The 17,698-nt window shown below is 44.0% G+C and overlaps 2 protein-coding genes and 1 non-coding gene across 3 annotated transcripts; 2 read left to right on the forward strand and 1 right to left on the reverse strand.

The window, feature by feature from the left end:
- The first annotated feature begins 42 nt into the window (after window positions 1-42).
- trnar-ccu (transfer RNA arginine (anticodon CCU)) lies at window positions 43-115 on the forward strand. Its single transcript has one exon. It is a non-coding gene; the product is annotated as a tRNA-Arg (tRNA).
- A 267-nt stretch (window positions 116-382) lies between these two features.
- plbd1a (phospholipase B domain containing 1a) lies at window positions 383-4,512 on the forward strand. Its single transcript, XM_068750257.1, has 11 exons — window positions 383-452; window positions 1,123-1,345; window positions 1,441-1,521; window positions 1,607-1,748; window positions 1,915-2,055; window positions 2,191-2,335; window positions 2,471-2,671; window positions 2,848-2,988; window positions 3,076-3,261; window positions 3,389-3,495; window positions 3,725-4,512. Exons 1-11 carry the CDS (start codon window positions 383-385, stop codon window positions 3,899-3,901), a joined length of 1,614 nt encoding a protein of 537 aa, XP_068606358.1. The 3' UTR covers window positions 3,902-4,512.
- Window positions 4,513-7,473: 2,961 nt separating this feature from the next.
- On the reverse strand, window positions 7,474-16,528 carry gucy2ca (guanylate cyclase 2Ca). The gene is made up of 27 exons (XM_068749621.1): window positions 16,324-16,528; window positions 15,276-15,388; window positions 15,104-15,171; window positions 14,805-15,020; window positions 14,608-14,726; window positions 14,160-14,259; window positions 13,915-14,026; window positions 13,696-13,837; window positions 12,980-13,065; window positions 12,775-12,892; window positions 12,599-12,680; window positions 12,425-12,518; window positions 12,027-12,089; window positions 11,842-11,913; window positions 11,311-11,415; window positions 10,714-10,800; window positions 10,434-10,566; window positions 10,207-10,344; window positions 9,972-10,060; window positions 9,787-9,878; window positions 9,392-9,550; window positions 8,936-9,128; window positions 8,680-8,854; window positions 8,313-8,411; window positions 8,118-8,212; window positions 7,945-8,021; window positions 7,474-7,675 (listed from the first exon to the last, which is right to left on the reverse strand). The coding sequence occupies exons 1-27, from the start codon at window positions 16,526-16,528 to the stop codon at window positions 7,474-7,476; spliced, it is 3,234 nt and encodes a 1,077-aa protein (XP_068605722.1).
- Window positions 16,529-17,698: the final 1,170 nt, after the last annotated feature.

The raw sequence follows: 17,698 nt of genomic DNA on the forward strand, positions 1-17,698 counted from the left end.
ATGTCACTATTTGATTGAAAACTGCAACCCCGCCAATGCGAAGCCCCAGTGGCCTAATGGATAAGGCACTGGCCTCCTAAGCCAGGGATTGTGGGTTCGAGTCCCATCTGGGGTGAAACATTTTGCTCCGTGATATTTGACAAATCGAAGTATCGCATGTTGTTTTGTAGTGACTTACGACCGTTTTCGTCCTTTGGACCGCGCGGACGGGCCTTTGCTTTGCGTGAGTCGACGTCAAGGTGTTTGTTCCCCTTGTCTCGTGCTCAGCCCGTCAGCCAATCACGAGATGCTCCTATTTCCTCGTGCTTTCACTCACACGTAGAACCCAAAACCCCTTGTTCCCGGACTGCCCCGTTCGTCTGCTCGCCGTACTCACGCAGGCATGATTGTGTTGCGGATTGTTTATGTCTGTGTTTTCCTTAATCTGTCTGTGCCCGTCGCCTCCGCTGACAGTAAGTAAAACCAGTGAAAGTTACTTTTTGGGACGGGACGTGTAATCTATTACACGGTTTATTTGGCTGAGCTGTTTTTGGATGACAGCCCCGTGTCCACTCATATCCACGGTGTGAACTGTGACCAACACGGACTCCGCCATATTTTTCTTTTCGTTTTTAAGATCAGTGTTTATTCTCTTAGGGGCAATCACGTATTTTCTCAAGATTCAGGTGTTTCTTTCTATTCTGACATGTGAGATTTCCATTTCGTAGAGGATACGTTTGGGTCAATCTGATTATACACACAATAACGTGTATTACATGACAGACGGTCATTCTGTAATATTAGTCAAAGTGTGTGTCAGGACTCAGGACCAGGAGGCGATTGGTGGAATTAGTCCCATTTGGAACCTCCATAAACTCCATTTATGGATTCACAAATCGGTTAAAAATACACATGGACTCGGATTCACTTTTACTTTTCATACACCAAGAACAATATAGAACCTTCTGGTGCTGATCCAGATCACCATGTGGACGGTGTAAATCAAATTAGGAGGGGAATGAGCTGCTTGGCGGAGGTCTGCGCTCTCTGTGTGCTTTTTCTATTTTTAATTTGCAGAAGTACATTATTAGCCAATTAGAAAACAACTGTTGCGTTGCCATTGTGTTTTTTGTTCTTTAACAGCGGTATCGGCTGCCACAGCGTACTGGGACCGCCGACACAAAGCCGTCCTGCTGAAGGAGGGGGTGCTGGAGAAGGAGGGGGATGCATTCGGGTACCTGAATGACACCCAGTCCCGTACCGGCTGGAGCGTCCTGGAGATCCGATCCGGGTATGGGCGGTCCCCCGAAACCGACGAGGTGACTTTTTTCCTGGCTGGATACCTTGAAGGTTTTCTCACCGCGCAGTAAGTTTTCATGACTGTGCTTTCTGTTGCAATAGTAGCCACGACATTTCACTGTTTGCGTCACTTTAATTCAAAATAAATATATCCCTCCACAGGAAGATGATGGATCACTACACCAACATGCTTTCGATGATCCAGGAGCCAACGATCCTGCCGCTGGTGAAGAATTTCTTTGTGTGAGTGTCTTCTCTCTTTCTTTGGGGGACAAAAACAATATAAGAATGAATGACGACAGCCAGAAACAGACAATGGACTTTGTAGCAAACAGGACTCGTGGACCAGGGCGCAGGTGAAGCTGAGCGGGAGCACCGACCCTCTGTGGAAACACGTGGGCTTCATCGTGGCTCAGATGGACGGGCTGCAAGCGGGAGTCGCAGACTGGGCCAAGAAAACGGGGAAGAAGGTGTGCCCAACACACACTCCACACACAACTCTACAGGAGTTTCGCCACTTGTTGTGTAAAAGAGTTGAGTTGGATTCGTGCCGGCTCACGTTAGACGTAAACCCCCCCCCCCCCCGTTGATTTCATTCGTTAACCGGCAGCTGTTTATCTGCTGTCCTTCCCAAAGCCGATGTCGCAGTTTGACATCCAGTTCCTGAATGCCGTGGGAGACCTCCTGGATCTGATCCCGGCTTTGATCCCTCCCCCCGGCACTCGGATCAGAGACTTCAGGCGTCCTGGAATGGGGCACTGCTCTGCATTGATCAAGGTCAGAGGTCAAAACGTGTGCCTGTCAATCCCCTGAATGGGATATCAAACAATGGCAGTGACCTAAATTCCAGGGATCTTTGCGGACGCTGTGATGTCTTATTGACGTTTGAACGTTTTCTGTCTGTCCCCTCAGATGCTGCCGGGCTTTGAGAACCTCCTGTTTTCCCACTCCAGCTGGTTCACCTACTCCGCCATGCTGCGGATATACAAACACTGGGATTTCAATGTCGCTGAACCCCACACGGCCACCGGGAAACTGTCCTTCAGCAGCTACCCGGGTATGTAGCGCGCAAAGATAGCAAGGACAATGACAAAGAGTAGCGATCAGCAATCAATCGCTCGCTTCATTAGTCCAGGTTATAGCGTCTGTGCTGCGGTTGTCCACGTTTGTCTCCGGTTGTCTCTCGCCTCAGGTTTCCTTATGTCTCTGGATGATTTCTACCTCATGGGCAGTGGTCTGATGATGACGCAGACCAGCAACGCAATCTTCAACGCCTCCCTTTTTGATAAAGTCACCCCCAACGGCCTGTTTGCATGGCAGAGGGTCCGGCTGGCTAACAGTTTGGCACATACTGGAGAAGAATGGGCCAAAACCTTCTCCAAATACAACTCTGGTCGGTGAAGATTTATGTACCCGATTCTTACATCTTCGCTTAGCTTACACATTAAAGTGTTTGCAGGTATATTGCAAAATCCTTAAATCGTGGAAGTGCTCCTTTTGAAACTTGGAATGCGATATTTAATTGCATTTTGCATGGCTCTTCTAACCGCAGCCCTTAAACTCACGCAGGCACCTACAACAATCAGTACATGGTGTTGGACAGAAGCAAAGTGAAGCTGGGCCACAGCCTTGATGATGGCGCTCTGACTGTGGTGGAGCAGATCCCCGGCTTGGTGGAGTACTCCGATCAGACCCCGGCTCTGCGCAGGGGTATCGGCTCCATTCCCCTCCGTCTTCTACGCTATTAGCTTCAGTCAGATGGGTGTAAACGTATTTCCCGCTCACTGTATACCGCAGGTTACTGGCCTTCCTACAACATCCCCTTCCACCAGAAGATCTACAACCTGAGTGGGTACAAAGAGATATGGGAGGAGCTTGGAGATGACTTCTCCTATGACCTTTGTCCCAGAGCCAAAATCTTCCGCCGTGACCAAGCCGGCGTGAAGGACTTGGACTCCTTGAAGCACATCATGAGGTTTAATGGTGCGTGGCTGTGTCTCATCTTCTTTCTTTACGTCGTCCCTCAACAACAATGAAACTGACCATCAGTTTCATGGTCATCAATAAGCTTATCACGTCTATACTATTTGCTGTATTTGTTTGTTTGTAGAATACAAAAACGATCAGTACTCCGAGGGTGACCCGTGCAAGACCATCTGTTGCCGTGCTGACCTGAGGGCAGAGTACCCTACACCAACAGGTTGCTATGACACTAAGGTAAAAAAAAAAAGGGTTATTTTAATATGTATTTTTAAAACAGGGGTTACCCCTGTTCCCTCTCTGTTTCTAGTGTGGGTAGATTTAAGTGTGTTAAATGTATCTGATTATATAACTCCATCTGCTTATCACTAAACTAATAATACAGTCCGGTAATAGAGATCAATTACTTTGTGTAAGCTCCAATGCATTTTGGCTCAGCTCGGCGTTTCTATGACGCCTCGTCTAGGTGACCGACTTCCTCATGGCTGGGGACTTTCTTGCGGAGGCGGTGAACGGGCCGACCACACAGAATGGTCTCCCGCCATTTGTGTGGGATCAGTTCAGCAACAACAGCCACCGGGGCCTGCCACAGTACTACAACTTCAGCTTTGTCAAGATGCAGCCTCTCCTGTTCAAGCCATAGGCGTGTGTGTGTGTGGGGGGGGTACTTTCTGTCTGATTCTCCAGCATGAGGGAGCAATGGGCAGTGATCTTTTATTCGGCTTTCAAGTCGGCCTGCCAACTTTTTACGAGCTAAAATGCAATCAAGCAACCTAATCCGATTTTGAATCGGCATTGTTCCATGTATGCGTCTCAGGGATGCACAGTAGAAATCAATAGTATAATTTATATCCGCAGCTGTTTGTGTCTCGGACCCTGGGAGTAAATGTAGGATGTTATAAAATGTCTTTAATGCAGGCATGATGATTTTAATGTTAAATGAAACTATCCGTAAATGTCTCTCAAGGCGGTTGATCATCTCTTTTAGAAATATGATGTGAGATTCTGCTCATGTGTATAATTTCGTGTGCTTATTGTTTATGAATTAATACATTTATTGCCTTTATGTAACCAGAAAGATCTCATTGTGATTAAGAACCTCTGTTTTTTATGGGGGACCTGCTCATTTTCTCGGGTGTCAGCTCATCCATGTTACGTCACTGGGTTGATTTAGCAGCTTCTGCTTTCATTAATGACTCAGAAATGGAACGTTCCCATCAAAAACCATTAAATGCAGCTGATCAGCAGTCATGGTGGAAATCTATAAAAAAAATATTTGCACAAAGTCAATATCTTTGCCAGTTTAATTTATGAAACAAACAGTAACACGATTGTGAATTATAAGTCGCATAAGTTTTCATCTAAAGCAAGGTCGGAGCTTTGAAGCGGAAACCCAAGGAGCTGTCTCTGTCTCTGTCTCTGTCTCTGTCCCCGAGGACTCGTGATTCACCCTTTTCTATGAGGAACTGAAACGTCTGTTAGATTCTGCATTCATTTCATGAATCCTCCCATCACACCCCTTTCTGTACCTCCGTTTTCTGTTTGTGTCACAAGTGTAACGGGGGGGGGGGGTAACACAACAGCAGGTATCTGCATTGCTGGCGGTGCTGCAGCCATGAGCAACAAGGACTGTCTTCCTGGAAGCCAGTGGGACGCCCTGGTCAACGCCTGTGTCTCTTACTGGATTGAAACCAAAGCTGAACCTGAACCACCAACAGGTGCATTATTTTTTTATTTCCTTTAAGATTTATTTTGCGTGCTTTTTTGTTTTGCTCATGTTGTCTTAAAACCTAAAGGCAACTCTCGATGTGGACTTTTATGTGTGTCCTCCCCTCAGATCAGCCCCTGGCGGTTGTGGTCCACCTGAGATCCACGGAGCGCGCCGCCCAGCTCCACCCGGCCATGGAGCTGAACCCGGCTCTGACTGTGTTTGTGGCGCTGACCATCCTGGGCTCCGTCTTGGCTCTGGCTTTCTGGCTTGTCATATACAGACGGCAGACGGGCCTCAGAGACAGCTCAGGTGAGAGCGTCAGATTCCTTTGATATCATTTATATGAAAGTGAGGATATATCGTCCACATAAAGGCCGTTGTATCCGAGGATCCTCCGCGGTTTATAACTTAGTTCTCTGGATGGATGTACTTTGTTGAAACAGGATATAGTCATAGTTCACCTACGTGGCTGCAGGTTAAGGAATGCAGCATTTCCAAAGGCAGAAATTGGGTTTATTGTCAAAATATGTTTATCATCAGGTTACAAAGGTGCAGTTTAAGAAACTCAAGACATGATGCATATCCAGACAACAGCTTGTGGCAGCGTTTCTCAGGAATCTTAACCCATTCCTGATGAAAAAAAACCTCCTGCAGTTCTGGAATATTCCTGGCGTTTTGAACTGATTCCTTGATTCTTGATGGAATCCCATCTTAGTCGCTGCAGGTTTCCAGTGATCCAGAGTCCCCACAAGCAAATAAATTAGCGTCGTCTATCTGATATGCAGAAGAGGCATCTGAGACTAGCGTGCAGGAAGTGGCCTTGCAAGGCAGGGAGGCGATGAAGTGAGACGCCCATCACGGTGGAAACGCCGCAGTTCCTGTTCTCTTCTTCTCGGGCATCCCCTGGGCCATCCCTCCTCTTTGCCAGCTATTCTGGTGTCAACACACTTCCGTTGGTTAGTTCTCCACATGACCTTGAAAACGCATAAACAGACCAAAAAAAAAAAAAGACGCTAACAGAAGAATAGTTTAACCTCAGGTGTGCAATTCCTTGAATATTTCATCAAAAGCCGTTTGTAAACGTTTGAGTTATGTTGCTAACGGACATGGACATAAAACAAAACCTGCTTGGCATTTGATGGTCATGTTCAATAGTGTGTTATGTTTTATTTCTCCAAAATGCTTCCTTATATTCATCCAAAATATTTTTGGGTGAATATTCAGTGACATTTAGTCGGGTCTCTTGCAGAGGAGCCACAACGGGAACCTCTTCGGAAAACGGAGCCAATCCGTCGTGCAGACGCGTCGCAGAGAGCCGGAGGGCCCCCATCTCCCTGTTCTCACCTGCACCAGGGGGCCCACATTGGCTCACAGCGGGAGGAGGGGTTCACCACAAAGCACGCTGGGACAGAGGGAGGCAGGGGGCTGCCAGCGTTCAACGCAGTGAGGGAAACGAGGGTCCCACTTCCTGCCACAGAGTTGGGCGGCGCTGCGTTAGTTACAGCTAAAACTATGTCGTGCGATGCGTTTTGATCATTTCTGATCTTTTGAAATGTTTCTTGTTTTTCACATAACTGAACTTTTTTTTTTTACAGCTGTGTTGTTTCAAACCAAACATGCAATGTAAGTGAAAACCAGGAATGGAATGGAATGAACTGGGATATTCCCTGCAAAGGATAAGCATGGATGTTTTATTTCTCTGGAGCACTTAACATGCAAGTGTTACGATGTTAATTGTTGTCCAATAATGCCACGTAAGACGATGTATTCTTGTGCACTTTACTCCAAAGTGTTGTGAAATGGCAACACAGAACTTTTCGTCAATCTCGTGTCAACGTCATTTAATAAAACATAAAACCAAAACTCATCACGGAACCATTTCTGATTAACTGAAAACAAGTTGGCATTGTTGTGCTATGAAAGAGAAACACTCTAAGTTCTCCCCCTGTATCGTGACAAGTTTCGCAGTCTTTGTGTTAAATAATCAGAAGTAGGCAATTTTAATTTAAAACTAAAAGTCTACCTGAAACATATCAAAGTGAAGTTTATAGCCATTATCTCTTGGATGTCAATGCTCCAAACAGTGGATTGAAATAAAAGCAACTCAGACAGCAACTAAATAAACCCTTAATAAAGTGAGCCTCGTGCTACGCTAAAGACCACGTGCAATGTTTGATGGAGTTGCTGGTTCACTTCCACAGCTTTCAGTGACGCTCCTTAATAAATCTGAGGAACTATTTCAGTCCCACACAATTAAAGAGCAGGGATCTATTTACAGTGCTTCTTCCACATGATAGAATCTGTGGGTGGATTTTTTTCCATTTGGAATCAGTGAAGCAGCTTTTCTTTCATCTGGTATCCAAGTGTCCAAAAAAAAGACCCTAGCATAGACCCTCAGTGTCCCGCCGCCCTCTGAATGAAACAACCGTCCACAAAGACTTAGCAGTGATTCAGACTGGCACGGCCCAAAATGCAGCCACTTCATGTCTTCATGTCTTCCGTGATCACAGGAAGGTACTGGGGTTGTCGGTAACGGCCAGATGGAAGTAATCTGGCGAGCTCTCTCCCTGCAGGCTGCTGGTTGTCTCCCTCCAGTGGGGTTTTGCGGACAGCGTCTTTATGAAGCTGCCTCCCACGTCTCCTCGTTTGTCCAGCGTGGACACAATCATCTCTGCCAGGTCCTGCTGGAGCCGCTGGAAATTCTCACTAAGACCAAGCGTATAATTTATAAATATATACATTTATGTATTTAATATTTATCATAATATATGATTTAATTTAATATTAAAATTCAAATGCGTGATATTAAATACAAAATTATTATAAATAAATAAATACAATTTTGACATATATAAATATAATATAACAGAATAATAAATAAGTATATTAAATTAATACTTAGTATTTAATTTAGTTAATGTTATATATTTATATATGAATATTCCTTAGCATCTAGCTGCAACCGTTTCACTCACGCTGTCGGTGGTGTCGGCAGATTATATTTTCTCCCAGCCACTCCGGTTAACCAGTATGTCATCTCTTTACCTTTGCCCTGTGGATCAGGGAGACACGCACCCGCGCAAACACACAGAGGCTGAGCGAGATAACTAAAGGACGGGTGAGGTAGATGAAACAAAACGCAGCGAACCTTCAGGTAGGTCTCTCCCCTTGTTTCATGCTCAAATTTGCAGCCAGTCCTCTGCAGGATGTTGATGGTGGACTGGCTGGTGTGAATCCTCAGAGCTGCAACGATGGCGAGAGAAACAATCATGAATGCCACGTCCACACTAGGCGTCCCAGCCCATAATAATGTGACCGTCCTGAGGTGTGTGTCGTCTCTTACGCAGGCCTGTGGACTCCATGCGTGAGGCCGTGTTGACTGTGTCTCCAAAAAGGCAGTAGCGAGGCATCTTGTTCCCGACCACACCCGCTGCACACGGGCCTACGCACAAAAGCACAAGAACCAGCCGTCCCGTTTGTGTTCACAGTTTTTCATTTTGACCCAGTTTTCTTTTTTTTTTAAGTGAAAGCTTTTCTCTTACATGACACGACACTATTTATTCAATTGTTACCTGTCTGAGTCATTTCCTTTCACATTTAGACACACTGTTACTACAATGACAATACATGCTTCTATTTATGTTCAAGTTTTGCTTTATAGACAACTAAATGAGTGAAATGAGATGACAGTCATTGTGAATTTCTTTTACCTGAATGGACACCAATGCGGATCCACAGAGGGATGCCGGGCAGGTGCAGCAGCTCAAACGTCCCCACAAAGGCCAGCATATCCAGGGCCATGAGGGCGATGTCCACCGCATTCCTGTCACCGTTGCGTTTGGGCAAACCCGATGCGACCATGTAAGCGTCACCTATTGTCTCAACCTGGGAGGAAATGAATGGAGTAATCATGTAATCCAGTAATCATGGAAGAGCAATAACATAATCCAGGCGCACCAGAAGTACCTTGTAGACGTCATGGTGGTCAAGGATGCTGTCAAAGTGCTTGTAAATGTCGTTGAGCATGTCGACCACCTCCATGGGGGTGCTGTAGTGGCAGAGGGTGGTAAATCCCACAATGTCACTGAAATAGATGGTCACCTCCTCAAACAGCTCCGGTTTCACTTTGCCCGTCTCCTTCAGCGAACGCACCACGGGGCTGAGGAGACACGGACGGCGAACAACACTCAGTGCCATTCATGCAGGGGATGAATCGGGTGTACTGGAAGAGGGCAAGGGGCCGCCAGCACAGGCAAAACAAGGAAGATGCAAGTTTCACATCATCCGCGCCTTGAATTCCTGCTTGGTTCCAAATACAAGTGAGGGAGCGCCTTCAATACTGCAAGTAAGGTCCTTTCTAAATTAAACGTTTAGTTAATATTTAATGTTATATATCAGAACAGTTTGCTGACGCAAACCTACCGGGGAAGTAGCATGAAGTTGAGATGATCGGCTCTGTCCCTCTCAGCTTTGTACAAAGAGGTCCTCTCCTCCACCAGATGCTCCAGCGTCCTAGAATACATCTGCAGGCGGCGGATCAGGTTATCCATGTAAGTCTCACTGGCCTGGTTGTGCAGGTTACTGTGGCAACAGAACAACATAGAATCCTATTTACACCATTTAATGAATTGGACTGGAAGAGAATAGCGCAGCATTTATCTCAAGGAGTTTTTCCATTGTTTTTGGCCACTCAATTTGAATGAATGGGCAACCCGACTTGTTTCTTTAGCTCTAAATCCCACATGCATGTGTGTGGCAGCCGCAGGGAGAAGATTCTATACTGTTTGAACCTCCGTGAATGTGTGGCGTGGACCTACCTGAAGATCTTACCCAGCGCTAACTCTATTTTCTTAAAATCTGGTCTTCGTTCTGGGTCTTCATCCCAGCAGCTCCTTATCAGTGAGTAAAGCTGAATACACACAAAGAGAGGAAAAGGGTTTATGGCGGTCTTTATTTGACATGAGTCCAAACTAACAGATGTCCTCCACAGTCCTTCTCTCACCTCAATCTCCCTCTCTGTTATTCCCTCAAAGTTCAGGTCAGGTCTGAAGAAGCCTGCCACCCCGGGGAACTGCACTTTGTAGATCTTCTCTGATGGATTAGGATTAACGTTAAAATATGAAAGTGAGCAGGATTTAGAGATAAAGACACTCTTTATCAAAACGAATCAAATATGAGTTTTCTAACATTTTGTTACGTCTTGCATCTTAAAAGTTAGTCAAACAATCGTGACCTACCTGTCAGATTAGAGCAGCCCTGCGTGAAGAATGGCGGCTGCCTCGCAACAATCTCGTGAGCGATGATGGCGTAGCTGTAGACGTCGCCTTTCTGAGACACCCCATCTTTACGAAGATGCTCCGGGGCCGTCCACAGGTCTGAGAGGACATGGGAGAAGCGTTTACATCCGCAATAACCCCCCCCCCCCCCCCCCCCCCCCGGCGATGATGGGAAAACGCAGCCTCACCTCTGCCTGGACTCAGGATGGTGTTACAACCAAAGTCGGTGATCTTGACCACCATGCGGTTGTCGACCACGCAGTTGGTGGACTTGAGGCGACCATGGACCTCAATGTTACTGGAGTGGAGATATGACATGCCCTAAGAAAGACGGCAAGCAGGAGACAGCGGGAACAAAAGTCAAATACAGCGAGGAAACCTTTAATAGTGCCGACTTTAAATAGTTATTGCTGAGTGAGCATAAATCAGTCATCATATATCATCAAATTTATTTTATAATAATAATACCTTTGCTATGTCATACATGACTGATATCTTGAACTCCATGTCCATGAAGGTTCCATCTGGGTAGGATACCTTGTCATTGAGAATGCACTGAAAAAAACCAGAGCAGATAGATAGATAGATAGATAGATAGATAGATAGATAGATAGATAGATAGATAGATAGATGGATAGATGGATAGACAGACAGATAGATAGATAGATAGATAGATAGATAGATAGATGGATAGATGGATAGATGGATAGACAGATAGATAGATAGACAGATAGACAGATAGATAGATAGATAGACAGATAGACGGATAGACGGCTAGATAGATAGATAGACAGATAGACAGATAGATAGATAGATAGACAGATAGACGGATAGACGGCTAGATGGATAGATAGATAGATAGATAGATAGATAGATAGATAGATAGATAGATAGATAGATAGATAGATAGATAGATAGATAGATAGATAGACAGATAGATAGATGGATAGATGGATAGATGGGTAGATAGATAGATGGATAGATGGATAGATAGATAGATGATGGATAGATAGATAGATAGATAGATAGATAGATGGATAGATGGATAGATAGATCTGCTCTTACCCTGAGGGAGCCTCTCTGACAGAGTTCAAACACCCCAAACACACCGTACTCAAACTTCACCGTGCCGTAGAACTTGGTCAGGTTGTAGTAATCAATACTCAACAGCTGAAATATGAAGAAGAAGAAGTGATAAATTAATTAAAAGAGTCGATAGGGAGGCGGCACACAAAGGGTTCGAAGGCACACCTTTACTGTGTTGACATAATGGATGACACATTTTACATTCATTACTAAAATAAAAACTACAACCCATGGCAGGACGCTTCCCTTCCCGTGCTCACACAGCCGGGTTAAAATCCCAAACCAAAGGAGGTTTGAATCTTCACCGAGTTTAGAGTCCTTCGTCGCCATTGCTAAGTGCGTTTGGAAAGGCTCGTGTCATTTTAACATTTAAACTGCGTGTGGTGCTGAGAGAGGAAATGCATTTGGGCGTAGGTCCACATTTACGAGGCCTGAGGCAGCAAACAGCAAAGCCCCCAAGCAAGAGTCAGACAGGATGATCTAAACGCAACAGCATCACGACCGACTCACAGTGTTGAGCTCGATCTTCTGCTCCTCCGTGAAGTTTCCATCTGTTTGCTTCAACTCTTTCAAGATTACAGGCTGAGGGAAGCAGAAACACGAAACACAGTCAGACACCCGGAGAATGAAAGCTCTTCTGTCTTCCTTATTTTTTATGGATTAACTTTGATGCCAGATAGAAGGAGTGATGGTACCTTTTTGTCATAGCGGCCGCGATGACTGAAGAACGTGCTGTCCTTCCTCTTATCGTCGTCAATCTGTCGGACACACAAATCTTTTTAGATCCTTTTCTTGTTTATAAAATGAACATTATAGACTAATTTCAAAAATTCCTATAAAATTGCAGATTATTTTTTCATGGATTCATTTGTGCTTGAATAAACTTGAAACAAGGGTTCCATGTTGGGATATGTCATCGATTACCGTAGCAACCAGAGCAAAAATGTTTGCTCACAATTTCCTGACTTTGACATGATGAATGTAAAGATACGATTATTTATTGCAAGCAGTATCTGCAGAATAGCGAGAGTAGTATTTCACATCTTTTTCTGATGACACATAAAAGAAACAAACGACAGATGCGGCGCTTTACCTTCAGAACCACCTCCTTCTCATCCAGCGGGCCGATCAGATGCGGGTCGATGTGAGACCACGTCTTCTGCATAAGACGTTCTTTCCTGTTCTTCCTAAAATGATTTACCCACAGAGTGAAGCACATTATTTATATTACAGCTACTATACAGGAGGGAGTATGTCGACTGTTTACCTGTAGAAGATGAGAGCGATGGCTGTCGCCACGACAACACTGAGGCTCAGGACGATCATGATGACATCCTGCGTATTCAAACCTAGACGCACACAAACATTAATATGTATTCAATGAACATTTATTTTCTAAGGCTAGTTCTCAAATGCATAAAAGCTGTGCTGTGTGCGCTTCACCATCTGAATTGTCTGGCACATCATGAGGCAGTCTCCCTTCTTTCCAAGGCAGGGCAGGATGTACGTCTATCACGAAGGTTTTATTCTTTGATGTGTCAAAATATAGCAGCGTTTCGTACTGGAGAGAGCGAGACAGAGGCAAAATGTCAAAAATGAATTAAAGATCAAATTGGTTTGAGTTGACTGATACGGACAGTTGTCTCACCTCTCCGGTCTCAGCCGATGTGTAAATGAATGAGAAGTTAACATCCCTGTCACCATACTCATCAAGTACGTAGTGACCTGCCATACCTGTGTGAAACACGCAGGTACACGCACACACAGAGAGAGAAGACCAGTGAAGAGGACTTTTCCGATTTCTGAGAGTTCGATAACAGCGTAACTATACAAATTTGGGATAGCTGCAAAGTACAATAAAAAAAAATCTGCAAACATAATTACCATTGCTGTAAAATTTGAATGTCTATAAGCCAAGATAAAATAACATTAATCAGACAAATATTACAATAACCTCAAAATAAACGACTGTTCATCATTTGATCAATAATTCTCAACCCCACCGATCTCTCTCTGTCCCAAATCTCAGTTCTCACATCTAATAAAATATTTTGTTTAAATAGAAGCAAGATTATTTTATAAAAAAAAATAATAATAATAATACTGTGTCTTAAATGGTTACTGGATCATTGACCCAATCGATCAAACCTACTTAGAGTAACTATGAGTATCATAAACATTTGCTAGTTTTGCATGATCAGATTACCAAGCAGCAATAAAGCTAATAAAGAGTGTACAGAAACATTTGTACCAAGCAGCCCTTCCTTTTGGCTGCCTGATGTATTTATGACATCATAATGCATGCTGCATAGTAAACAAAGCTCTGTTGCTTTGTAAGTCCGCCTCCTGTTTGATTATACACACCATTAAAAGAGGCGTTCCCAAAGGGGTTGTCACTCAGGGGCACCTCCACGGACCCTTTTGGGTTGTTGCCGAGCATTCGCTCTCGCAGCACTTTTCCAAACAGCAGAGCTCCGTCGTGATACCCCGCCACGTAGTCATTTATCTGCCCGAACGTCAGACAGAAACAGTCAGCATCCGACTCAGCTCTATTCACGTGTACAGGCTGGCGTGGCTGCTCACCGAGTCATTGTACGTTGGCTTAGATTCCATGGTGTAGTTCCTCTGGGGCAGAGTGATCACCAGAACATCCTGCATCGCCTCGCTGGAGGTTGTGTTGACGTAGTAGTCAGGCCTGCAGAAAGGACGTCGTTGTGAAACAGGCGTTACTTCCACACATTGAGAATGTTACATCTCAGATTTAAGTAGGTTGTGAGACTTGAGAAGGATCACAGAATTATGTGCAAGCAGGTACCGAACAGGCTTACGTGTAAATATCAAGCAGAATGAACATAATGTCTTCATGGATCGGGCCGACCTTGAGCTTTATTGACAAGATGGCATTGCGGCTCCCACACAAGATGAAAACTGAAAGACACGCATCGGTTACACGACAACGGTTGCTGCGCACGTATCACACGGCAGTCATGGTTAGGAAACAGTTCTGTTTGCACCAACATCAGAAGTCTGGGCCAGATTGACTTTCAGTGTCCCACTGCTAAACTGCTACGAGGCTATCCTCATCCATAATGGAATCCAGGGTTGTTGTTTCGCGTATTTCATTTGAGAAATACGTGAAAAGTAGTGAAATGATGAAGACACCAGGAAAATAAATGCAAAACTTTATTAGACGTAGTATTGCAGTCCTGTTTTGGACAAGCTTTGCGGTGGGCGCCTCAGTATTTTTTACGTTTGTTCAGGTAGCTAAAGACCTACTGTTGCTGTGTCTGTGCTCAGATTTGAGAGCTTTAACCAGCTCCTCCTCCCCACGCAGCATCACCCTGTTAATGCTCGAAGCAAAGTTTGATGAAGCCGCCTCTAATGCATTGATGTACCTGTGAAACACACACACACGGCACATTCAGAGCTGGGAGTGAAGCCACAGAGGTTAACTGCATCCTGCACCGCCTCACCAGAAGCAGTCTTCAGTTTCATTGTTGGACTTGTAGACATAGATCTGCTTCCAGGGATTCTTAAATGGCAAGGATTCATTGATAAAATAGTTGAGCGTGTCGGAGATCTTGCGTGCCGGAGGCAGAATTCGAGTGAGTTTGGGTTTGTAGTCACACGAAAGGCCAAAACTCCCGGCAGAGATGATAGGGATGCTCAGACTCAGGCCAATTTCATCACTGAGACAGATAAAACAGATTAAAAAAAAAAAAAAAAAATGTTGTGTGCTGGTAAAAGGCAAGAGAAAGAGGCTCATACTCACTCCACTAACTGGTAGGTGGCAAAAGTGCATGAGGGCCCCAGCATGACGCAGCCAACTTCATCGTTATCCTGAAGACAGCCCCACCATAATAAAAATTAACCTTTAATGTGTGTACTAATGGAAACACACCTTATACGTCTCGTCTTTGGTCAAGTTGTGAAAACACACTCACGTGTAACGTCTTGAGTATTGCCACCCCCTCACAGGTGCTGCTCCCACAGCCCTGCCGGTTGTACACGGTGGTGTTGAATCCGTTGAAGTTGGCCGTCAAAGTGAAGTTTAAGTCTCCAAGTCGTGGAAAGAAGATAAGACTTATTAATGTCCAAAATGAACTCGTGAAACGGTTTGGGCTGTTGAGATTAGATTAATCTCATTTATGGCTCATGCTTCATAATGTAAAGAGTAATGTATGTCTTTACTTCCCCCCTCACAGACAATTTAAAGAATGCAATTTAAAACGGCAATAATCAATAAAGGGCTGAGCGTTGGCGATGAAGATGAACGGCCTCTGACGAAAGGACAATAGTAAGAATAAAATCCAGCAAATTCACGGTTAATTTAAGTTTATCATTCAAAATGTACTTTTTTAGTATAAATACTAAGTCATTATTTCAAAATACGACATCACATGAATGATTTTTTTGCAGATAACAGTTGCACTTCTCAAAATGCATTTAAAGCATTTTGGAAGAAGTATTCCCAGCTGTCCTTCGTCTCTACATGACCAGGTCCACACGTTGGAGTGTTGTTGTTTTATTCGTCAGTAACAAACTTGACATTTTACCGGCTTATTCTTCTCTATATGTTCGCAAAGAAAGATTGAAAGATTCAAATGCTCGAAATACATAGAAAGAGATCTTTACAAGTTCTGATTTGCATGTTGAACCCGTTCGGTTATCCTGCTTTTATTCCTTCTGTGATTTAAAATAAAAATGTTCCCAATTCAAACATATTTAATTTAGCTGAAACTTCTTTATTATTCATGACTCAGACCAAGCAGTTTCCAGACAGTATGTATTTATGGGCATTATTATTATTATTTGAAACTTAAATTGTGTGTTTCTGCTTCGGTTAAGTCCAGATCTTAACTTGCTTAAAGTTTAGGTTACTTTTTTAGGTTGCATTTTTAAAAGCCAGTTTTTCCATTGCTGTAGATAGAATGACTCTCATCTGAGAGCTTCTTCGGTTTGATCGGGGGGGGGGGGGGGGGGGCTACATACCATGTTTATCATTCTCCAGCTTGTCTTCCTGGATGGCTTGTTCCACAGCCGCCTGCACAAACGGTCGACTCCACTTGTAAGTGCTGTCCTCCAACAACACAACATTCATGGTGTATTTGTGGTTTCCTGAGATGCAGTCATCCAACATCTTGTTGGCGACCACCGCCATGAGCGACCCCCCCAGGAAAAGTAAAGTGTTGTACATCTTGATCCCCTAGTTGCGTGTCTTCTTCAGTTTCTACATGTCAAACCAAACCGATGAATTAATGGCCGGCGGAAAGCGTTGGTGTCTGTGCACCTGAACGCATCCTGTCAATCGATGGACATGTGTCCAAAAGCAGAAGCAAGGAAAGCTCTTCAGTGACGAAACAGAAGTCCACACCTCTTCTTGATTCTCTACCCAGCATCCAGATAAAAAAAAAAAAGAACAATAGTCTGAAATTTTAAGGAGTAAATATGAAAGAAAATGTGGCTTAAAGGTAAGAACAGCAGTTAAAAGATAGAGATCAGTCCTTCTCCTAGCTTCGAGCTGGTCTACCTGTCCTCTGCACGTTAATGAACAACGGTTAGATAGAGGGAGGGCCGGGCAGGAAGAACTCCCACACCCCATCCGACTGATATCTCACATAGAAAGCTATTAGGAATATAATTCATGGTGCTTGTAAAGATGAAGTTTAGGATTTATTCTGTCTCAGTAACATCACAATCAGAAATACTTCATTGATCCCTGCAGAGAAACTGTGTGTGTTTTTTTTTTAATGAAAAGCAGAAATATGATCCCCTTTTCAACAGCGACTAAACTCTCCTTCACAGCTTGAAATGAAACACAGCTTTATTCATTTTGTGACAGCACATAATTGGCTGCCATGACAAACACAAAAACATAAGAGCAATCTGAATGTTGTAAAGACTTTCCTTCAAAGCAGAGGTGGGGGAAGCTTCTACGGTGAGAGGGGGCAAAGGCCACATGAGGCCGTAAAAGCGGAGGCTTGTGTGGGGCTGATAAATATTGTCTGCTATAAAAGCAGTGTGGATTAAGCCCATAAAAGTCGTAACCAATGTGTCTTCATTGTGGAAAAAACACGTTTTGTCCTGACTTCAACAAAATAAAAGCATGGAGTGCAAACAGAAACATTTAATCTAAATTATTAGGTTAATTTTGACTTCATAGTTCTGAACTTTTCTTAATTATACTTAGTGGGAAATCATAAGATCATAACTGCTTCGACAGTATCATGCTGTGTGACATAGTCCTGAAACATTCCAACAGTTATTGGCTCAAATGGAGGAACTGTAGTTCAGAAATCGCAAAATATCATGTTTTATTTCACTTCCTCAAAGGGTTGTAAAATCCTGAGCAAACACACACGTATGA

This window comes from Brachionichthys hirsutus, chromosome 16, assembly GCF_040956055.1.
Source record: "Brachionichthys hirsutus isolate HB-005 chromosome 16, CSIRO-AGI_Bhir_v1, whole genome shotgun sequence".
NCBI classification, from domain to species: domain Eukaryota; kingdom Metazoa; phylum Chordata; class Actinopteri; order Lophiiformes; family Brachionichthyidae; genus Brachionichthys; species Brachionichthys hirsutus.